Below are 24,656 nucleotides of genomic sequence, written 5' to 3'. Positions count from 1 at the left end.
TTGTAACTGAAAGACTCTTGGTAGGATGCAAATATCATTTAATCTGGAATTTGGGGTACATTTCTCAGGTCTTTTGAGTGGCCTAGTGGGTATGGAGTTGTGCTGCCAACTGAAAGATAGGTGGTTCGAATCCACCAGTTATTCCCTGGGAGAAATATGGGCAGTCTCCTCCAGTGGGATTTAAGGCATCTGAAAGCTGGAGGATCTGCTATGAATTAGCTCTGACCTGATGGCAATGAGTTTGAATTTTCCTGTTTAAATTTTATTTTTTATTGGTCTGCATACAATTATTCATGTATTTTGTGTTTCATTCAAGTACGTTGTGTTTTACACAATCACTCATATACCCTGTATTTTATATAATTAATTACTTTGTTTTAATTAATTACTTTTGATCTAGGCCTATTATCACCCTGTTTCGTCGTCATGTCTTTCTTCATGGAATCTTTCCTATTCCTTCACCGCCTCCCCATCCTCGGTGCGTAACCTCTGCTATCCTAGTGCTTTTCTCTCTCCCTCATTTTCTGCCCCCTTCTCCTGTTCCCTCCCCTTCTGAATAGTTATACTGTCTAGCTCAGTTATACTGTTTTTACAATAAAGGTCTTAGGCAGTACTTGCCCTTTTGTGACTGAGTTCTTTCACTCATGTGGTAAGATAAGAACTCTAGTTTCTCTAGTTTCTCCCCTCTAAGCAACTACCCTGCTAATCCAAAAGTGCCATCTCTGGAGGTTCAAATCCACCAGTGGCTTCCCAAGAAAAAGATGGGCAATCTTGTCTAGTGTGATTTACAGCCTCAGAAAACTGGCAAGTCAGCTCTGTCCATGAGCTGAGCTCTCAGAGTGAGCAAAGAGCACAGGGCACAACCCTGAGGTCTGGCTGCCTCTGCCTTCCTTCTGGCTTTGCCTCCTGTTCATCTCCTCAGGGCTGAGTGCATGAAAACTTTGCACAGCCTTCTTTGGGAGACCCTGAAATTTGAGACAGGCTTCAGCAGTTCCTTTATCAGTCATCAGAGAGGCAAAGGGTGCCTGAACTTTAAATCCCAAAGGAATTCTCAACAGCAACCTTTGAACATATCTTTCAAATACTTTTTCTCAATCTAGCTTTCTCTTTCATATACACATGCAGATATTCTTCAAGTAATAACCTGACTTAAGAAGCAAGCACCTACTAAATAAATGACAAAATGTTCTAAGATTGAGATTTCACAAAGTTTTGCCCTGCATCGGGCATGTTGCTAGGAGTAGCTATTCCTTGGAAAGGGACATGGTGTTTGGAAAGGCAGAGGGTCAGTGAAGGAGAGGAAGACCCTCAACCAGGTGGACTGACATGGTGACTGCCGCAATGGGCTCCTGTGTGTTAGGAAGTGCAAGGATGGCAAAGGATAAGACAGGGTTCAGATCTGTTGTTTGTAGAATCACTATGGTTCGTATTCGACTCAACAGTTCCTAACAACAACAACAACAGATCAGAAATTTTATTGGAGGACTTCTAGTTTAAGTTGTTGTCACTGTTGCTGTGTGCTGAGTTGGAAGCAACTCATAGCTGAACCTCCAATAAGTTTTCAGAGGCTGTAAATCACATGGGAAGAGACTGCCTAACCCTTCTCCTATGGAGCACCTGGTAGGTTAGAACCAGGTACCTTTGAGACTGCAGCACAGGTTGTTACCACAAAGATTTTCATCACTGAGCCAACTGGCAGCATCCTGAGAGGGAAGTGACTGAGACTGCTAACAATTTCAAGTTTGCTCACGCCCACAATTAACGCTCTTGGTGCCAGCAGTCAGGATATCAAAAGATGGGTTGCATTAGAGAAATCTGCCATTAGGGACCTCTTCAAAGTGATGAAGAGCAACAGGGTCATTCTGGTGGTTATGGAGCACCTGATCCAGGCCATGTTCTTCTCAATTACTTTACGATGCATCAGAAAACTGGACAATGACTAAGGACGAATCAATCCCTTGAGTTTTGGTGCTGGAGACGAGTAATGGATTGCCAATAGAACAAACAGGTCTGTCCTGGAGAGGGTGAAACCAACTTGCTCCCTGGAGCCAAGGATCCTGAAGCTACATCTCACATACTTTGCGCATGTTATCAGTAAAGACCAGTCCTTGGAGAAAGCCATCAGGCTTGAAAAGGTGGAGGGAAGCAGAAAGAAGGAAGATTCTGGTTGAGATGGATTGACATAGTAACTGGGGTAATGGGAATATGTGTGTCAGAGACAGTCAGACTGGCTCAGGATAGAGCAGGGTTCAGAGCTGTTGTGCATATTGGGTCACTATGAGTCACAAGTGACTTGATGGCACAAAACAACAACATAGGGTATAACTCCAAGAATCCTTGAACTGTATAATGAACTTAAAATATTAAAAGCTACAAGTAAAGCAAATCATTCAATATTTTAGAACATTTCATTATTCCTCGGTCACTATTTTAGGATGAAAACAATGAGACAGGGAGTAAAGAAATACAGTAAGAAAAAAGCAAAATATATTTCTGTTGTGTAACTAATTTAGAAAAAGATTTAAAATATAGTCTATGATAAAACCAACCCATTTAACATAAAACCTATTTAGTATAAAAGTTTTTTAAACCTGCTGATATGTTATCTCATTGCTTGTCATATTAATTTTTACTTCAGAAAAGAGATAAAATGACAATGGTAAATAAAATATTTTGGATAGAATAAGAGTTTGCAAAGAAATCAACATAAATTTAAACTGGAAAATAATGTCATTAATAAAGTTTACATCTTTGAAGAAGGAGAGTTTTCAGCACTAAAGATAATGGGAAATGACATCTGATCAAAAGACAGCAAAAATGAAGCTAGAAAATTCCCAGCCTAAATTCGTGACCCATCTCACTATATCTTTTAATCCAAATATTATCTATTGAATAAAAATCATCTCTACAAAGATCTCAAAAGAGAAGAGAACCAATGTGAGGCTCCCCTGGTGGAAAGAAGACCCTCCAAGAACGACAGCTAGCTAGAAATAGAACTCCCTGTCCAAAAATTTCTGGCTCCTTTCTGTCCTTTTTCTGACTTCCAAATACCTCTGGCTCTCTGCTCCTTTTCCCAGCCTTGCTAATCGCTAATTCCTTTAGCCCCGTTCAGTTTCCAAGTGTCCTTGGGTGACCTTGTTCTTTCAGTAAAGCCTCAGAGAAGTCTTTCCTAGAAAATATGTTCGTGTCTCCTTACATCTCTTATTTTTTGTACCTGATGATTCTTCAGCTTCTGAGAACACACATGCATGTATTTTGTTGAGCATAAACAAACCCCTATTTTGTTTTGTTATTTTGATTAAAAAATAATATATATAATGAAACATTCCTAAGTCAGTAATTTTTATACAAAAAATTCAGTGACATTGAGCATATTCATTATGCAGTGCAACTATTGCCACTACTCTTTTCCAAAATCATTCCATAAAGAAAATAGATAGTTGATAATCATATTGATTATTTTGAATTTTGTCTCTGGACCATTCTACATGGAGCCATCTCATTAGCTTCAGCAAAACAAGTCAAAACCAGTTTTCTTAGGACTTTTCCACAACTCCACATTTCGTTCTAACCACCATATTGGTGCTATCAATGCAATAAAAATTTGGGTCATTTAATCATTTCTCCCTTTCAAGTCTCCTTCCTCATTAGTAATTAAGTTCTATTTTTCTTTCTAAATGACCTGTCCCTTTCTAGTCACTAACATTTAATTCCAGTCTAAGGTGTCTATGTTATGTCTGCATCATAACTACCCAAGTTCTCGTAACAGTCTTCTCTGTGGTTATCAAGAAAACTTCAATATGAAGGTCAACTATATTTAAGTGACAGTGGTCAAACTCACTGCTGTGGAGACAAGTCTGATTTGCAGTTACCAGTCAGCGGGATTCTGAGGCTGTAAATCACAAGGAGAGGAGGCTGTCTTTCTCTTGTGGAGGCACTGCCAGATTCAAATCATCACAGACTGTTGTAGGCTGTTGTAGTTATGTCCTATTAAGCCAGAACTGACTCACAGCTGACCCTACAGCAGGTTGTCAGAGGCTGGAAATGTCAGGAAAGGAGATTTGTCCATCTGGTAAAGTGGCTGCTGGATTCGAACCATGTGCTTTGTAGAGTGGCTGCTGGACTTGAATTAGGCGATTTGTAGAGTGGCTGTTGGATTCAAAGCAGGTACTTCGAACCATGTGCCTTTGGGCTGGTAGCACAACTCCTTACCACTATTCCACCAGAGATCCCTTGGGCTAGGAGCATAAAATTCTCTATGATCACACAACCGTTTATTGAGCAGGCATCAATGATTTACATGATCTCTGCGATATCTCACAACTCATTATCTGTATCCTTTCAAGAACTGTTTTTCTCATTTTATGTAAGAGGAATCTCTGGCCTGGAAAGATTAACTGGATTTCCCAGATCTCAAAAGGAGCAAGAGATAAAAGGCATCCTTCACCACTATGTAGCTGGACAACAGATGACAGTCTTCTTAAATGTTCCAGGCTGCTTTCATGCCAGTCCTTAACTTCTAAGAAATTTCAAGGCTCAGGAACTAACATGTATAAATTCTTGTCAGCTCATGGAGCTTTTCCCAGCTTTCCATCATCCTGCTTAACTAGCCAACTTTCCCACCATATTCAATACATTTCCCCTCACACATCCAGCAAGCTATCCCATGGTTCCTGAACACCTCCAGGTCATTCTTATTTCAGTACCTTTGCTGCTTCACTCTTCTAACCTGGCTTGTCTTCTCTTTGCTCTTTATCTCTTCTAGTCCTGCCCACAGGCAAAGTCCAAATCGCACTTCCTTCAGAAAGCCCTAAAGAGGACGCCACACCTTACTGATCTCCCTTCTAAACTTCATGGTACAAGAGTTCATACAATTTTTCCCATAAAGAGCACAACCCCAAGGTCCACAGAACTCAAACCATACTGGTAGATTGATTTATTCTGCTATTATCTGCTTTCCCCAAGTGAAGAACAATGTTTTTGGAGATGTGGGGTTGGTTTTTGTTTTTAATTTGTCATTGTTGTCTCTCTCTCTGGCAGTTGTTGGTACATACATAGGGTCAGAACCAACTCACAGCTGGCCCTCCAGAGGCAGTAAACTGCACACGAGGAGACTCTTATCCTTCTACCCTGAACCAGCTGGTGGATTCAAACCTTATGCCTTTGGGATTGCAGTGAAGCTTCTTACCACTTGGCCACCAGTGTTCATCTCCTCCCTTTTCCGTCCCCCCAGTCCACTTTGCAATGTTTCTCTAATTCCAGATTATTGCCATATATATAATGTTTAATCATATATTCCTTTCAAACAGTTCTTCCTCTCATCTGTTCCAATACAGTGTTCATAACTATCCATTCTTTTCCTATTCTCTCCCCAACCTCCCTTTGTCAGTCCTTATATATCAGCGATGCTATGCAGTATTTGTCCTTTTGTGACTGAGATATTTCACTCAGCATGTCCTCCAGGCTCATACATGTTGTATAATGTTCTGTAAGATCACTGCTTGGGGTTTTTTTGTTGTTTTTGTTTTTGGTTTTTATTTACTGCTGCATAGTGTTCCCTTGTGTGAATGAATCATAGTTTTTCAATGTGTCTGCTGATGGGTACTTGGGTTGCTTCCACCTCTTTGCTATTGTGAATAATGCAGTAATAAACATAGGTCTTGGCTCTGGTTTCTTGAGGGTAGTGGAATTGCTAGCTCAAATGGTATTTTATTTCTAACTTTTTTGAGTCTCCACAGCACCTTCCATAGTGGTTGCCACATTTTACACTCTCACCAGCAGTACATCTCTCCACAACCTCAGCAGTATTTGTTGTTCAGAGAGAGGTGGTTTGTTGTTTTTTTGTTTTTGTTTTTTTACTTACAGCTTATAAATGTCTCTGGGAGGTGTGTTGGACTAATGACTTATTTCTAGGTCTTACATTTGATAAGCAGCAATTTCACTCATTTTTGTTCAGTTTGATAAGCAGGGCTGCACCCTAAAAAACCACCACCAACCTCCTAAATGATCGGGTCTATGCCATCTATAGAGTTAAATGAGGATGAAGCTCACTGCCATCAAGTCAGACTGACTCACAGCTGACCCTCCGTGGGGTTTCTGAGGCTCAATCGCACAGGAGATTACTCATCATTCTCTACAGAGCAGCTGTTGAACTATCAGAAAGGCATGTCTTTTGGATGATACATGTGATTCCTTAGGGAGAAAGAATTCGAGTCCAGTCAAGTCATTGTCATCAGGTCAAAACTTATGCACAGTTGACCTTCCAATGGGTTTCCAAAGCTGTAAACTGCCCAGGGAGCAACTGGTAACTCTGAGTAGCCAGAGGGGCACTCAGCCTTCGGGCTAGCATTGCAGCTCCTTACAGACTATGCTCCCAGAGCTCCCTGGAATAAGGACTTTAAAAACTCTCACTGACTTTGAGTCCAAACTAACTCATAACTGACTCCCCAGTGGGCTGTAAATAGCACAGGAGGAGACAGGCCTTATTTCATATAAGGAGCATTTGCTGAGTTTGAACTGCCTGCCTTTGGGTTGACAGTGCCACTCCTTACTCACAAGGATTAGCTTGTATAAAATGTTCACTGCAATGATTTTATTATCATCTTCATTGCTATTACTGTTAAAATATACTGACCATTTACTATGTGCTAGGCTCTGCACAAAATACCCTGCATTATTTAATTTCCACAATAATATTTGAGGTTTATATTATAATGATGATGATGATGCCTTTCTACAGATAAGAACAATTAAGTTGGAGAAGCCAAATTGTCTAAAAGTAGTGATAATATTTGAGCTCCTCAAATGCTATATTATTTGAGGTCGATTGATAATATTTGAAGTCTGTTGATTCAAAGTCCACATTTCATAAAATTGTGACCTCCGTGTCCTCAAATATATTTCCTGTTTTTTTGCAGTTTTAATTTTTACTTCCCACTATTAAGCATATCTATGTATTTTATGATAAGTAAAACTGGTATTGTATTGTATTGTATTGTATTGTATTGTATTGTATTGTATTGTATTGTATTGTCCTCTCTCTTGGAGGACAGACAGCACTGTGAGGGGAGAAATTTGTTTCTTTTGTACACATCTGTTTCCCTATGAAAAAATTTATGGAAACTTAAAAGGGTATTTTGGAAAACAATTAAAAGGGGGAAAAAAGGATCTACTAGTTTGCAACAAACCTGCTCTCATTTTGGCTTATTCTGAAGATAAGACTCACATCTTCAATAGCTTCTCTCTCTCTCCGTTTTAATAGGAGACTGAAATGTACATGCAATAACACAAGTTGACTGGCTCACAGCAACATTACTGAACAGAGGAGAACAACCCGTAGGGTATCAAAGACAGTAATATTAACTGAAGCAGACTTTCACATCTTTGACCCATAGAGTGGCTTGTGGATTTGGGCTAGTGGTCAAGTGTTTAACCACTGTACCACCATACACTGATCTTCTCCCATCGAGTCAGTTCCAATTCAGATCAGAGCAACCTGTCTCTGGGTTTCCAAGGCTGTAAAGCTTTACAAGAGGAGACAGCTCATGAACTGGTTAGTGGACTTGAACTTTAAACTTGTGATTGGCTTTTCAACTCATTATGCACTACAGCAAAGGAAATGTGGAATTCAAAGGGTTTATCCAAATAATTGCTATGAGTAGAAGAATTCCTAAAAGAAATGGTTGCAAGTCTACCACATTTTGTGCAACCAGTGATATACCTGAGATGTAGCAGCTGGCTATTTAGAAAACCAAACAGATAGAAGTAATATTAATTATATGGTGGCAGTATAAACCTAGAAGCAGCACTAATCTGATAGTGTTCTTAGAATTAATATAATTTTCTGTTTCAAATATTAATTCTTTAGTGTATAACCTGTAATATGGACTTATAAAACATCAGTGAAATATTCCAATTTTGAGTATAATTTTGGGTGGTTATAGATAAAAAATTTAAAAACAGTTCAGTTATATTTTACTAAATAACCTTAATGTACCACATTTTATATTACAGAATTTACTGACAAAATAAATGCATAGTTATTTTTATCTTAACCAATTCAGATATTTGCTGTAATATTAGCTGAAAAGTATACTGGAAGACTATAAAGCAACCTGTAAGTAACACTCCTGTTTTAATAATTGCATAAGTGTAAAAAGGGATTCATTAGACATTGTAATTAATTATAGTAATCAATAGCAATTAATATCATAAACCAAAACCAATATTAATGATTGAATAAAATTACAGTATGAATTGTAAACCTTCACTTAAGTATAATTATAAAAAAGAAAGCATACAACTTTGTGCAAAAAAAAAATTTGCTAATTGACCTTGTCATCAGGAAGGACATGCCAAATGGATATTGTCTTCTCCTCAACTTCATTGTTTATCGATAAATAAGAAGGTTGGTAGATCTTGGTAGGTTCTAATATTAATACCTAGAAAACATAAGGAAAGAATACAAATGTTTATGATCTGAGATTTAAATCATTTACAGCTGCTACAACAGAAGTAACAAAAATGTGAAAGAGATTAAGTTCCAAAGTCAACATTGGAGTAAAAACTTCGTAACTTCTGATTGTTGCCATTCCTATACATCTTTCAAGTATCTTATGTGGGTGGTTGTTGTTAAGCACTGCTGAGTCAACTAGGACCCACAGGGATCCCGTGACCAACAGATCAGAACCTTGCCCTATCCTGTGCCAAACTCATAACCTCCAATATGCTCAAGGCCACTATTACAATAACTGTTTTTCTTTGATCCTCCACTTCTAAGCATGATGTCTTTTTCCAAGATTGACTTATTTATCCACGGATAGTCAGTACTTTTGGTATTATACAGCCATCACAAAATCCAATAATAAAGCATCTTTTAATGAGAAAGAAATTGAAAAGAAAATTTGTAGTCAACACAATAGTTTAGCTGTGTCCAGAGAATCTAATGTGAATACTTTTTCAATTTATTTATCTACTTTTTATCATGTAAAACAATCTGTTTTGGTAAATAAAAATTTGTCAAAGAAAGGTAGACAAATGGTAAAAGAAATGCTTCATAAAAAAGATATCATTCTATACATATGATGTCATATACTTATGTTTTTATTTGCAGCCATCATACTTTCTCATAAAGATGCAATAGTATGATTTTCATATCCATTTAAATCAATTTAGAAGTATTTTTGAGCTAATTTTGAAAAAGTTTAATATAGTAACCAAAGAAATGAGTATAACTAGCTATGGGAAGTAGTAAACACTTTTTGCCCTCTCTCCAGAGTAAAATTGACATCTTCACTAATGATGCATTTAGCCACACAAGTGACAAAGAGAAAATAAAATACTGGCCTATTTTGATACGTATGAAGGGTATATATATGTTAAGTAAGTTGAGAATCTTTATCAAAGTATTACATATCATATCATTATTAACATATTAGGAGCAATTTAGGACCATATATGCCCTGACTTAAAAGGTGCTGAAATAACTACCTACCTGCAAAAGATTAAAGCTCTAATTGGCCAAACCTTGATGAAAGTGAAGATGACCTAAAGCAAGTACTAAAGAAGGCCAAAGAAAACAGCCTTTAGTACAGATTATTCCTCAACATGAAGAGAATAAGAATCTTCATTTTTGGACCAACAAGTAACTCATGACTAGTGGGAGGGGGGAGCAAACAGAAGCTACTGATGAGTTTATTTTATCTGGATCAACATCCACATCCACTGAAGGAGTGACATGTTGCATGGGGAAGACTTGTTGCTAAGATCTCATTAAAGTGATAACTGATGTAAATTTAAAGATTCGAGTGCTCCTGATCCAAACCATGGTATTTTTAACTGCTTCATATGTATGTGAAAGTTAAACAATGAATAAGGAAGATGAAGAAGTGCTGATGTCTTTGAATTGCGGTGCTAGCAAAGACTACAGAATATATCAAGGACAATTAACAGAACAGATGACTTCATTTCAGAAGAAGTCCTGCCAGAGAAGCAAGGATGGGGAAACTTTGTCTCACATAATTTGGGGCTAGTTCTTGGAAAAATGTATCATGTCCATAGTGGAGTGGACTTGGGGGAGGGACTGCATAACAATGAAAGAGTTTTCTTTTTCTTTTCAAGGAGAAGAGTGAATTGGGGGCAAAGGGGTGGGCAGGGAGAAAAGTGCAACAATGAATGACTGGAAATCCTAAGTCTCTGTAAACTTTCATTAAAATTACTTAAAAAAATGTATCATGTCTGGAAAAGTGGAGGGTAAGCAGAAGAGAAGACCCTCAATAAGATGGACTGACAGAGTGCAGGATTCGGCGTGAACACAGCAGAGATTCCGAGCCTGTGTATGATGGACATTAAAGCTACAGTCAAGAAATCTAATGGCATACTGCATTGCAAAAATCTGTGGCAAAAGATCTCTTTAAAGAATGGAAATGTAAGCATGTCACTTTGAGGACAAAGTTGCATGTGACCCAAGGCATAGTTATTTTCAAGCAACTTGCACGCATGCAAAAAAATTCAATTCAACTCACTGCCATCAAGTGGCTCAGAGATGACCCTCCAGCAGGTTTCTAGGAGGTGGTAAACTGCACAGGAGGAGACTGCTGGTGTTCAAATTGTTACCACTGGATTGGCAATGCAACTTCCTATGAACTATGCCAGACATTTGAATGTAGACATCTGAATGCAGAAATTGCACCGATCTGACCCTGCTGAGAGTGCCATCTAAAGCCCAGCTATCAGCTCATTCTAGGACAGGTATTTTGAATGTTGACTCGCTAATGGGTGTGAGCTGATGTAATCTGGCCTCCTATTTAAAAGTGCATTTGGTCAGCAGTATGGGGCTGGAATCCAGTTTGGAAGTTGTCTGCAGCAGCCGGATTCTACAGAGGCTTGTTTGCTGGTTCTGGTGAGGATTAAAGTAGAATGCTGACTCGCTAATGAGTGTGAGATGATGTGATTTGGCCTCCTACTAAAAAATGCATTTGGTCCTTATGTCTGGTTTTAATTGCTTTTGGTCAAAGATTCTTCTAAGTGGTATAGCAATGGTCTGGCCACTTACTGTACAGAGGTAACTCGTGGTTGCTGTGATGCTAAACACTGTGACACTGATGTGTCAAATGCGTTAATGGTTACCCGTAGTGGACAGTGTTTGGTGGAGCTTCCCAAATAAGCAAGCTTGGAAGCAGGAGTGGCATCCACTTCCGAAATGGCTTGCCTCCAGAAACTCTATGAACTTGAGGAAAAAATGAAAGTTATACAAGTTTTCAGGTCTTTCGTTCATAGGGTTGCTATGAGTCATCTACAACTCAACAACATCAATAACAACACCAACACATTATTTGGTTACAAAATAACTTGGTGTTTCAGTTTGAAAGGCTTTTAAATGAAAGATCCTACTGAGCCCGAGGTTTCATCTGAAAGCAAGAGTAAATAAAGAAATAATGTTAATGCCAGTAAAGAACTTAAGTCAATGAAGCAGACAAGAAGCAGCAAACAAGATTTTACAGGAGAACCCTGACCACCTGTGGGCATAAAAGAAAAACCATGCAGTGCTCATAGCAGACATCTCATGGCTCATAGCCATCTCTTTGAGTGCAAGGAATTGGTATACACAGTAAGCAGCCAGTGATTCTTGAATTAGATGCCAAAACCATATTGGTTTGGAAAGTATTCTTAAAAATATCAGGACGTGTTGACACAGCAGAGAAAAAGGGGAATATATTAAAATATATTCATTGGTGCCTTATTTAAAATAGCTGAAACACTGATACCAAGTATTTATCAACAGATGAATGGATAACTTAAATGTGACAATGATGTCAGATTGAGGTCTAAGTGTGCCTGGTTTAAACCATCATCTTTTTTTTTTCTTTTACATTTAAAAAAAATTCATTTGTTTTTGCATATTTTCTTCTCTCCCTTTGCCTTCCCCTCCCCCAGTCCACTCTGCAATACACCTCTTGTTTTAGACTGTTGTCATACACAAAATGCCTAATCATATATTCCTTTCAGACAGTTCTTTCCCTCATCTGCTCCCATGTGGTGATTTTTATCTCACTACTCTTTTCCTATTCTTCCCACAAACCCCCATGTCAGTCCTTGTTACAACAGTAATGTTGCACAGTATTTGTCCTTTTGTGACTGAGATATTTCACTCAACATAATGTCCATGCTATGTATGTTTTATGAGTTCATTGCTTTTCAATGCTGCTTAATATTCCATTGTGTGAATATACATAGCTTTTCCTATATATTCGTTTGTTGGTGGTCACTTTGGGGCTTCCATCTCATTGGTATTGTAAACAGTGCAGCAATAAATAGGGTATGCATATATCTGTTTGAGTCACAGTTCTTGTTTGTCCAGGGAGGCCATGGTCTTTTCAATCTCTTGCTGAGAGGTGCACAATGAATAAGGATAACAGAAGGAGAATTGATGCCTTTCAGCTGTCATGTTAGAGAATAATACTGAATATCCCATGGACTGCTAATACAACAAACAGATATGTCTTGGAGAAGGTATAGCCAGATTGTTCTTGGAGAAAATGATGATAAAGCTTTGCCTCTCATACCTTGGGCATATTCCAAGTAGAGGCTACTCCTTGGAGAAGGACATGATAATTGCAAAGGTGGAAGGACAGTGAAAGAGAGGAAGACATTCCACCAGAGAGACTGACACAGTGGCTAGAGCAATAAGGTCAATTATATCAGAGATCATATAGATGGCACAGGATAGGACATGGTTCAGATTTGTTGTTCATAAGGCTTGCTATGAGTCATTAGACTCAATTCAACAGTACCTAACAACAATTTATAAATAGGACATAATATTGTTCAACCATAAAGATGAATGAAGTTCTAAGATATGCTAAAGGAACAACCTTGAAAATAGTATGTTAAGTAAAATAAGTTAGACACAAAAGAGTAAATACTATATGATCCTACTTATGAAATTTCTAGTATAGGAAAATACATTTAAAGATAAATATTAGTGCATACCAAGGGCAGGAGGACAAGTAGATTAATGAGGAGTAGAACTTAAAGGATAATAAATGAGGAAGTTCAAGTTACTCTGAAGGAATTGGCAAAAAATAAGGTCCCACAGATTAATGGAATACAAATTTATTTATTCCAGTAAATATATGCAATCCTGGATGTGCTCACCAGGTTGTGCCACGAAAGCTGGAGGACAGTTACTTGACCAATTTACTGGAAGAGATCCCTACTTATTTCCATTCCCAAGAATGGTGATCCAACTGAGTGTGGAAATTACTGAACAGTATCACTAATATCACATATAAGCAAAATCCTGCTGAAGATTATTCAAAAGCAACTGGAACAGTGTATCAACAGAGAACTTCCAGAAATACAAGCAGGGTTTAGAAGAGGCCATGGCACTAGGGATATCATTGCTAACGTCAGGCAAATCTTGGTTATGCAAGTATGCAAAGGTATCTGACTGTGTGGATGACAACTAATTGTAGCTACATTGAGAAGAACCAGAATCTGAGAACAACTGATTGCACTCATGTGAAACCTATAACCAGACCAGAAAGCTGTTGTTTGAACAGAGCAAGGCAAATGCTGCATGGTTCAAAATCAAGAAAATTGTGCATTGGGGATATATCCTCTCTTCATACCTTTTCAATTTATATGCAGAACAGATAGATAATTCAGAAGGCTGGACTTTATGAAGAAGAACATGGCAACAGGATTGGAGGAAGATTCATAAATAACCTGCTATCCAGATGACACAACCTTGCTCACTGAAACTGAGGAGGATTATTTGAAGGCTTTGCTTCAGAAGATCAAGTACTGAGCCTTAGGGATGTACTACCAATAGGGATGGTATCTCCACATCAAGAAAACCAAGATCCTCACTGCTAGGTCAATAGGCAATATCATGATAGATGGAGAAAAGATTGACATTGTTAACAGTTTCATCTTGCTCGGATCCACAGGCAACACTCTTGGAACCAGCAGTCAGGTAATGAAAAGACGAGTTGCTTTGGGAAAAATCTACTGTCAAGCACCTCTCCAGAGTACTAGACAGCAACAATGTCAGTCTAGAGACTAAGGTATGCCTGATGCAGACCATGGTCTTTTCAATTGCTTGTTATGCATCTGAGAGCCAAAGAATGGCTAAGGATGACAAAATAATGGATGTCTTTGAATTGTGGTGCTGGAGAGGAGTAGTGAACATACCACAGACTGCCAAGAGAACGAACGAGCCAACCAACCTTCTAGAGAAGGTAAACCAGGTTGCTCCATGGAGACAAGGATTTTGAAACTCTGTTTACAATACATTGGTCATGGTAGCAGGAGAGATGGACTAATCCTCGGAGAAGGACATCATGCTTGGAAGGGGACAAGGTCAGTGCAGGAGAAGAACACCCTTTAAGAGATGGATTGGCACACTGACTGTGGCAATCGAGTCCGGTGCGTCAGAGTTGGTGAGGCTGGCTCAGGAGAGAGCAAAGTTCAGAGCCACAGTCTACAGAGTCACTACGAGTCGTAGTCAACTCAACAGCAAACAATGATAACTTAAAGGATAGGGAGCTCTACTGGCTAAGAGTTGTGCTGCCAATCCAAAAGGACTCCACGGTACTCCAAAAGCTGCTCCGTGGTTGAAAGAAGCACAACCAACTCCCATATAATTTACAGCCTCTGAAAACCTGTTGAGGGGAAAACTATGATTCAGTTCCAATTTGACTATACATAACAAAAGACGTGAAGGATAAGGGAGAAAGAGGAACCACCTCCTTCTGCACAACTTACTGCTTCTGAAAATCCACTGGAGTGTCAGTTATGGGTCTGTTCTGACCAAGGAGCCAGTGAGTGACTGATTGTAAGGATAACGAATTTCTATAAACGGTATTAAAAGAAACTTTGGAAGTGAATTGGGATGATGGTAGCACAACATGGGGAATATAATTAATGTTACTAAATTGTATAGATGAAAAATGTTGAAATGGTAAATGTTCTGTTACATTTGTATTTCACCAAAATAAAAATTAAAATACGAGTATGTACTGAGTATTTAATTATTAAATATTTAGCACCCACCAAAGATCAATTAGGAAACTCTGCTGGTTTAGTGGTAAGGAATTGCACTGCCAACACAAAGATATGTAGTTCAAATTCACCAGCTGCTTCACGGGAGAAATATGGGCAATCTCCTCCATATGATTTATTGCCTCTGAAAACCCACTGAAAGGCCAGTTATGGGTCAATATCAACTCAGTGGTACACAACAACAGCAACAAAGGTCATCTAGGGACCTCTCATGAGGGAGTTGCACTGCTCATTCAAATGCTATGCATTTCAGGTGGTTCAAACCCACCAGTGGCTCTGAGGTGGAAACATGGAACATCCACTCTCGTATGATTTGTGGCCTTAGAAACCCAATGGTCAGTCAGCTATGAGTCAGTTCCATCTTGAAGGCAGGGAACTGAGTTGCAAAAGACTAATTTAAATGGAATTGCAAATCAGAAATTGTATGACAGCACCTCTCATGGTAGAAAATGTACTTAGTGATGCGCAATGCTACATAACTGACACACGTGTAATGAACAGTAAACATGGAAAGAAACACAGGTGTGTCTGTCACTTTTCACAACAATGAACTAAAAAAAAATATCTCACTGTCATGGAGCCAAGTCATAGCTGGTCCTTCACTGGGTTTTCCGCGGCTGTAAAGCCCAGGGGAGGAGATAATGTTGGATCTGCCACCTTTAGGTTATCAATGTAATTTTCTATGAACTTTGAACCACAATAGTGGTGAGGGTATTGATGAGATATCATTCAATATTCATTAAATATCAGTATTATTCATTAAAAATATCCATCTGTCTGGCCTGAAGAGATGTCTTGACTTACTGTGCTATTTTACTGAGACCCTGGGAAGCACATTATAAAAAATTCCATATACAAAAACCTAAATATGGCCTCATTTTTCCAATTTTCAGAGGTTCTTTTTAAAATAAGCAAATACATATCAACAGGCAGAAAATAAGTGCATTAACCAGATGATCATCACGATAAGAAAACTGGCAAACTAAAACTGTTAGGATTGTGGTGCATGGTTTTCTTTAAATTAAGGAATTAAAACCAGCAATGTACTTCGTGTCAAGTGCAGAGTACTCACAGGAAATCGAACTACAGTGACATCTGTCTTTGTGGCCTCCACCAAGAAGTCCATCCAGAAGTCCACAAGCTCCTGCTTGGCTGCCGGCTGTTCTGTAGGCAGCTTCACAAAATGCTTATAGATCAAAATTGTCTCCACAATAGACTTGAGGTACCTAAGAATTAAAATCCATAACAAAACTTAGCACCACTTGATCCCATGTACCTCAATAATCTTCTCTAAATGTGACTTTTTTAAAAATGTGTTCATTATTGCACATTTTCTCTCCCCTTCCCTCCACCTCCCTTTGTTCCCAAGAATGCCCTCTTATTTCAAACTCTTCTCATACATATAATGTATAATATATTCCTTCCAAACAGTTCTTCCCTTCATCTTTCCCAATTCAGTGTTCATTATCTATCCACCCTTTCCAATTCCCTCTCTCCCATGTCCTATTTTAGAACAATGGTGTTATGCAATATTTATCCTTTTGTAACTGAGCTATTTCACCAAGAACTAAAACCAAAGACTATAATGTTAATCAGAGAAAAGCTAGGAAGAACTTTAGAAGTCCTAATCCACAGCATGAACAGTCTTTGAAGCATAATGGAAAAATCTATAGCAAGGATAGAATAAAATAGATGAATGGGACCTTCTAAGAATCAAATCCCTATGCTCGTCCAAATATCTTCTCCAACAGGGTAGGAATTAGGAATCCCATAGATTGGGGGGAAATGTTCAGAAATGACATATCTTATAAGGGACTTATGTCTAAATTTTAGAGAATACTCTAGAACCTCAAAAGAAAAATGTAAGCAATCCAATCACAAAATGGGCATAGAAAATTAATAATAGGCACTTCACCAGAGAGGACATTCAGATGGCAAACAGACACATGAAGAAATGTTCAAAATTCCTGGCTTTTAGAGAGATGCGAATCAAAACAACTGTGAGGCACTATCTCATCCCAGAACAATAGTAAAGTTCAACAGAGCAGCAAATAACAAATGCTGGTGAGGTTGTCGAGAGATTGGAACTCGTACTCACTGCTGGTAGGAATGTAAATTGGTACAACCACTATAGAAGGTGGTCTAGCACTTTCTATCTAAATGTAACTGAAACCTGAGATAAATCCTTACGCATTCAGAGCCATTGCTTACGATACAGTATGGATATTAGAGCATTGAGCTTTGAGGGCCTAGGGGCATGGTATTGTGATGCCAACTCAAAGGCAAGTGGTTCGAGTCCATCAGTCACTCCAAGGGAGGATGAACCGCAGTCTTCTGCCAGTCTCTGAAAACCCGCTGCAAGATCTGCTATGAACTGGTTCTGATTTGACAGCAATGAGGAGGCTTTTAACTCATCTAAATACTACAAAAGTGCAATTTTTAGCCGTTTCTTAGATGTGGAAACTGCCATTTAAAGAGCATAAGTAACTTGAAATCACAGATCTACTTAAGACTCTTAAAAGAATGTCTATATTATATTCAAGGATGTGCTTCATGGATTTGTTAAAAAAACATACTTCTTTCAGGAAGCTTTCTTAAATAAATTCTTCATAAGAAACTCTTATTTCTGAAGCAACTGGGCTTATATTATCTACAAATATTCTCAAACTTTGTAAGGCTGATGATGATGCATGCCGCAAGGAAAAAGTGGAGAAAATGGAGAAACAAGATAATTACACGAGATAATGGGTATGTTTGCACTTTGTAAATGAGAAACATTGAACTGAACACTCCATAAACATTAAGATAATGGAAATCTAGGGCATTGCTTTGTGATGTTAATTACTATTATATTATTATTCTAGCAAAATGTTACAATAACAAATCAATGATAATGTCATCAGCCCCTACATTTAATACATTTTCTTATTTTATAAACATCTTTTTTTTTATTCTCCATTTAATTCTGTAAGTTATTAAAACAACCTCGTTTTTTCAGTTCTACAAATATAACATGGGACAAATGACAGGGGCTGTTTATGAAAAATAATTGTGGTACACAAGAGTAACACAGGAAAATACTACCAAGCCGGTGTCTTCAGTTTAAAAAGTTTTTCAGATGCTTGAATGACTCTCATGTGGTCATTGGCCAGGACACTGGCCCCCAGGAAAAAGCCAACTTCCCAGTAGCTCTGCAGTTTTTCCAAGTTTCCCTTTTTACCAAGAAGGCTACTGATCTTCACCCCTAAAAGAAGAACAGGAAGTACAGTGTTACAAAACACAGACATGACAGGCAGACAGACTATTAGAAAGTGAACTTGTGCTTTCGTTTCTCCTTTCAGGTTATTATAACTTTGCTAATTTTCTAATGCATAGCAAGTGTGTGAGGTATTGTGATGGGAAAGTCTGCTGTTAGGGACCTCTCCAGAGTACTGAAGAACAATGGTATCACTCTGGAGACTAGGGTGCTCTTGATACAGGCCATGGTCTTTGCAATCACTTGCTATGCATCAGAGAGCTGGACACTGAACAGGGAGGATAGAAGGAGAATTGATGCCTTTGAACTGTGGTGCTGGAGAAGGGTACTCGAATATACCATGGACTGCTAAGAAAACAAACAGGTTCATCCTGGAGAGGGTTAAACCGGGCTGCTCTTTGGAGGCAAGGATTCTGAAGCTTCATCTGACATAACCTGGACATGTTGCAAGGAGGGACCAGTCCTTAGAGAAGGACTTTCATGATTGGGAGGGTGGAGAAACAGCACAGGAGAGGAAGACGCTCTATGAGGTGGATTGATTCAGTGACTGGAATAATGGGGGTATGTCAGAGAAAGCGAGATTGGCACTGGACAGAGCAGGGTTTAGGACTGTTGTACATAGGGTTGCTATGAATTGCAGGTGACTTGACGGCACATAACAACAACAACAATTTTCTAACATGAAATTGACTTTAGCTTAATGTAAAAATGACAATACATATATTCAGACTAATCAGAATGGTACATAGAAGTGAATGAAATTTATCCAATAATCTGAAAAGTCGACAACTGCGACTATCATTTCATGTACATCATTTTTAGTTATGCAAGTTGATTCAGTGACTGGAGTAATGGGGATAGGATAGGTGTGTTGGAGACAGTAAGACTGGCAAGGAATAGAACGGGGTTTAGAGCTGCTGTACATATGAATCGCAGGTGACTTGAAGGTACGTAACAACAATAACAATATATATAATGTATATTAACAAACATAAATTAGACCAGTTGCCATCATGCCATCAAGTCACTTTTGACTTAAGGCAACTCTATGTGTGTCATAGTGGAATCTGTTCTTGAAAAAGCATCAAGGCTGTATTTTTTTAAATTTAATTTAATTTTTAAAATCATTTTAATGAACATTTACAGAGAATTTGGATTTCCATTCATTCATTGCTGCACTTCTCTCCCCGCCCAGCCCTCTCCCCCCACCCCCCAGTTCGCCCCTCTCTTTCAAAAGTAAAAGAAAGACTCCCTCCCTAGTACACAATCCCCCCGCACCCCTCCCACTGCCCCAAGTACATTCATTCCACTATGCAACCTTAATTGTGGACAAAGCACAGAGGTAGTAATGAACCACCAACCTTTCAGAGAGCAGCTCAACAAAAACCCTCAAGCCTCCCTACCATCAAATTTATTCTGACTCCTAGAGATCAAGGCTGTAAATCTTAATGAAAGGACATTTGCCCATTTTTCTCCCAAGGAGTTGCTGCGGGAGCCAAACCACTGGATACCCATGGCCTTCTGGCTAGCAGTGCAACACACTAAATGTTTACATCCCCAAGGCATACCAGGGCCTCCAACCTGAAGACCTGAAAGTCAATCTGCTGGAAGTCAGCAACAGAAAAATAATCAAACCCATTTTAGTTGAGTCAGTTCTGACTTTCAGCAATGCTCCATCAGGTTTCCAAGACTGCAGACTTTATGAGATAAAGCTGTCTCCCTCAAAGTGGCTGGTGGATTTGAAACACTTTTAGTGTCGTAGCCCAATACATTGCACATTATGTTTCTAGGTTTCTCCCTAGAAGCACCTAGAAATATCGAAATGAGACTTGCTTAAAACAGATTATATGTTCATTTTGTGTACTAATATATTTTGCCAGATTACTATCATGAAGTACTACTGTATGAATTTGCCTTCTCAGTAGTAGAGCCCAAAAAACAGCACACAGTTTCCATTCACCTTTACCAGTCTGGTGAAGGAAAAGAAGACTGTGTTTTTTTTACCATGGACTATCATTTCAAGTTTGTTTTTCTTTTGTGAAATAGTTTTCACATATATGGATAAAAACTATTTTAACCTTCTAAGCATGGAGTTAGAAACATAATATAATTTTTAATATTTTCAAACTCTCTCTCTTATCTTTGTTAAGAAAACACCAGAATGACCACTGGCATAAATAAAGCCTTGTGTAAGCACTATACAAGTATATAAAAGTATTGGAACAAAAATGGATTGTGCTTTTAGGAAGACTTTAATAGGACTGTTGCTAAAACTCAGTTTCTACATTAGTTAAAAATATATTACCCACTAATATTTTAGGTCTGCATGTGTTTTGCAAATTTCTAATTTTCACTCCAGTTTTTTCTGTTTTCAAATGCTAGTTTAACATGTATTATGAATTAGTTGTTCTTGGAAAAGATTAAAGTGCTGGCCCCTAAAATTTATATTTAGCTTAAAAATGAAAATTCAGACTAAGTACATTTTCAAAGCACACCAGTGCTCTATTGACATATGCAAATCAACATCAATTACTGTGATGTTTTGAATGGAGAGATACAAAAGATTTATAGACCACTGAGAGCAAGAATCTTGATCATTGCAGATTTTTAAAAATTAGCCTTAGACACAAAATTTTTATTATAATCATAATTTCTGTAAAGTACTGGTTGCAATGTATTTCCTCTAACAACCAGGGAGAGAAGTTTTGATCAGGATGACTTAGAATGTCACTGAAATTCACACATGACAAATGTTTTATTATTAACTTTGAGCCATTAAAAAGAAGTATTTGATAGTCTTTAATTAAGAGCCTTGGGTTCAATAGTTAGGTACCTAACTGCTAATTGAAAGGCTGATGGTTGTAGTTGGCCCTGAAGGAGAACAGACGGGGTGATCTGCTTCTGTAAACATAAGAGTTGAGATCATACTATGTTGCTATTGTGTGTCATCTAAGAGGAACCTACAGGATCTGTCAAATGGAGGAATCAATTCAAAGGCAATAACAAGGATATTCAACTGAAATGAAGCTTTATTTACCTTCAGTGATGGCTCATAAAATTATATATGCCTTTATAGAAAAATGTAAAAAAAGAATAAGTCTAGAAATACATTTTGATCAGTAAAACTAAACAAAGGTAGCCTGGTGCTAAGAGGCTGAGCTGTAACCCCAGCTGCTCTGTGGGCAAAGGATGAGAAATCCCCTCCCATGCGATCTACAGTCTCTGAAAACCTACTGGATCAAGCTCTGTTCCAACTCAGTGGCATACAACAACCACAACAACAACAACTAATGTTAGCTGTTGTCAGGTGCCACCATGTCAATGTCTACTCACAGCAAGTGCACCATGCATGACAGACTGGAACCTTGTACAATCCTGTGCAATTTTCACAACTGTTGCAGTCACTATGCCAATCTATCTCCTCGAAGGTCTTCTTTCTTTGATCTACCATCTTTCCAAACATGATGCCTTTTTCCAAGGATTGACCCCTCATGACAACAAGCTTAAAATAAGTGAGACAAAGTCTCATCATCCATACTTCTAAGGAGCATCTATGGGTACACTTCTTTCTTTGGTCTTTTGGCTGTCCATGAGAAATTCAGTACTCTTCTCCAACACCACAATTCAAAGGCATCAATTTTTCTTTGGTCTTCCTTCTTTATTGCCCAGCTCTCACATCTGAATCTTGCATCTGAAGCAAGTGAAAATACCATGCTTTGGGTCAAGTACTCTTTTAGTCTTTTGACAACAGATTTGTTTAATGCAATACGTCTCCTGATTCCTTGACTGCTGATTCCAAGGGTGTTGATTGTGGACTCAAGTAAAATAAAATTCTTGACAATGTCAATCTTTAGCCCTTTTATAATTATGTTGCTTTTAGGTCTATTTGTGAAGGGTTTGCTTCCTTTATGTCAATGTGTAATCCATACTGAAGGTTGTAGTTTTTTATCTTCTTCAGTACGTGCTCCAAGTCCTCAATTTTCAGCAAGCAAGACTGGATTATGTGTATATCCCAGGTTGTTGATGAGTCTTTCTTCAATTTTGATGCTACATTCTTCACATAGCACAGATTCTCAGATTATTTGCTCAGCACACAAACTGACTATGAAGAATGAAACGATACAGCAATGGCACACATCTTTCTCAATTTTAAATTTTTTGAAAAATTTTATTATTTGTGTGTGTATTGTCAAATCGGATCTGACTGGTATAGGAAGAGATTGTCCCTCCTTCTCCAGCAAACCATCTGGTGACATCTTTCTCAATTTTAAACCATGCAATCTTCCTTGGTCTGTTCAAACAACTACTTGGTTCAGAGAAAGTTTTATATTCGCACAATGAAGTATTCTGTAATTCTCAACATTATCCATAATTTATTATTATCCACTGAACTAATAGCTTCACTAAAATCAACTTGGCTTTTTTTCCCCTCCTATAAAAAAGATGGCTGAATCCTTTTCACTTGCAGTAATAAGCCTTATAAGACTGGGGAAGTCTTAAAAGACAGGGTTGGTGGTTTGTAATTCAGCATAACAAACTCTGATTAACCACTGACAGAATTACAGCTTTCAAAATCTGTCAGAATGTTATCAAATTCAAAACCAAGAAACCACTCAAAGCATGTTCACTAAGATTCTCTAACTTCTTAAATTCCAAAGAGAAACTGGAGATGAGACAATGCCTCTATAAGCAAAAAAAACCCAAACATGCATTGTGTCAAAGGCTACACCTCCAGGGACAGTCTTCTGAGAACAGCTGCTGCCAAGACTGCCATCTGTTGTGGGTGGGGATTTAAGAAACCACCACCACAAATACTGGAGGGTTCAGGGACACAGGTACATGAGAAATACAAAGTGGAAATAGAAGATTTTTACCCCCTCCTAAAGCAACAGGCGTGTACAGTTAATTTACAATAGAAAATGTTCCTGAAATTCCATAAAACATTGTCAATCTTATTTGCATGTTAGAGGCTGAATCCTGAATTCTAGCTTTGATAATGCTTTCAGGAAATCGAAAGATGAAATGTATTGGGAAAAATCTACTGTCATAGAAGTCTCCATAGTACCGAAAAGCAACAATGTCATTAAGTATGTCTAATCCAGGCAATTGCAATTACTTGTATCAGAGAGTTGGACAATAACTAAGGATAACAGAAGAAGAATCGATGCCTTCAAATTGTGGTGCTTGAGAAGAGTCTTGAACATACCATGGACTGCCAAGAAAACAAATAGGTCTGTCTTGGAGAGGGTGAAAGCAAGTCTCTCCGTAGAGGCTAGGATTCTGAAGCTCCATCTCACATACTTTGGGCAAGTAGCCAGGAGGGACTGGTCCTCAGAGAAGGACATCATGCTTGAAAGGGTGGAGGGACAGTAGGAGATGAAGACCCAGATGAGATGGATGGATACTGTAACTGGTACAGTCCCTTATAAACTCAATTATGTCGTAATGTCAAGATTCTGCATGGAAGTATGAAATATTAAACAAGGAGATATAATAAGCTCTTATTTCCTCAAGGAAGCCAGAATCAGTTCTTTTTCTTTGCCCTAGTTTGGGTTCTGTGTCTGGATTTACATGTAAAATAACAAGATCTAATTACCAACTTTCCGGAGCTCAAAGGAAGATTCAAACTGGTGCCCAGCTGCCAGGAGGAGGACTGCATAATTAATTCCTGACTGTAGTGTTGGCTCAGATTCAAATGCCTTTTTGAACCTATAAAGAAACAAATGCACAAGGTTACCTTCTCAATCATGAAATTCTGGGTGTGCAATAGCTTTTGTTTACACAACGCCAAAGCCTGAGCAAAAAAATATCCCATTGGCCTTCACCCCAGAATCTAGTATGCTCTTGAATTTAAGATTTAACGCTTAAGTAACTGTATATTCCTCATCCTCAGCTCTACTGAACGTCATTCATCCTCACTCGTCTTGTCCACGCCTTTTAAGCTCTTTCCTCCTCAGCCAGAAATATGTGTAATGACTAGGGGTGCATGGGCATACAAGGGAATGCATGTATGAATGTGTAAGTCATGGACGTTGAAAAAGGAAAACTTTACATATAGTAAAAGAATTATTTAAAGTCTAAAATATGTATTTTTATTGTATATTTTTAATGACATGAAAGTCATTAAGATTTTTATAGTCACACCAACACAACTGTTGAGGTCTTAATTTTGTTTAAAGGTGAGAATGTTGGCATTTTTTGGAAATGGCTTATGCAAGGAAAAGGAAACGAAGTTCCAATCATAAAAAATGTGTGTGTTCTTTTTTTTAAAAAAACATGCATTACAACAATCTGGAACAAGGGGCACTTTGTGGGGTAGACTGGGGGAGGTGCA

General features: G+C 38.3%; 1 protein-coding gene across 1 annotated transcript in view; it reads right to left on the bottom strand.

The window, feature by feature from the left end:
• Positions 1-24,656, bottom strand: part of MAP3K5 (mitogen-activated protein kinase kinase kinase 5) — a 348,691-nt gene that overhangs the window by 137,125 nt on the left and 186,910 nt on the right. The window contains exons 8-11 of the mRNA XM_006884955.1: positions 23,919-24,031; positions 18,151-18,310; positions 16,139-16,292; positions 8,334-8,441 (exon numbers count right to left, since the gene is read on the bottom strand). Coding sequence (XP_006885017.1) covers positions 8,334-8,441; positions 16,139-16,292; positions 18,151-18,310; positions 23,919-24,031 — 535 coding nt within the window. The remainder of the gene's footprint in view (positions 1-8,333; positions 8,442-16,138; positions 16,293-18,150; positions 18,311-23,918; positions 24,032-24,656) is intronic.

Source organism: Elephantulus edwardii, unplaced genomic scaffold, assembly GCF_000299155.1.
Source record: "Elephantulus edwardii isolate Elephantulus edwardi_28Jun2011 unplaced genomic scaffold, EleEdw1.0 scaffold00039, whole genome shotgun sequence".
In the NCBI taxonomy this organism is placed as follows: Eukaryota; Metazoa; Chordata; class Mammalia; order Macroscelidea; family Macroscelididae; genus Elephantulus; species Elephantulus edwardii.
This window is presented reverse-complemented; position numbering and strand designations above follow the sequence as displayed.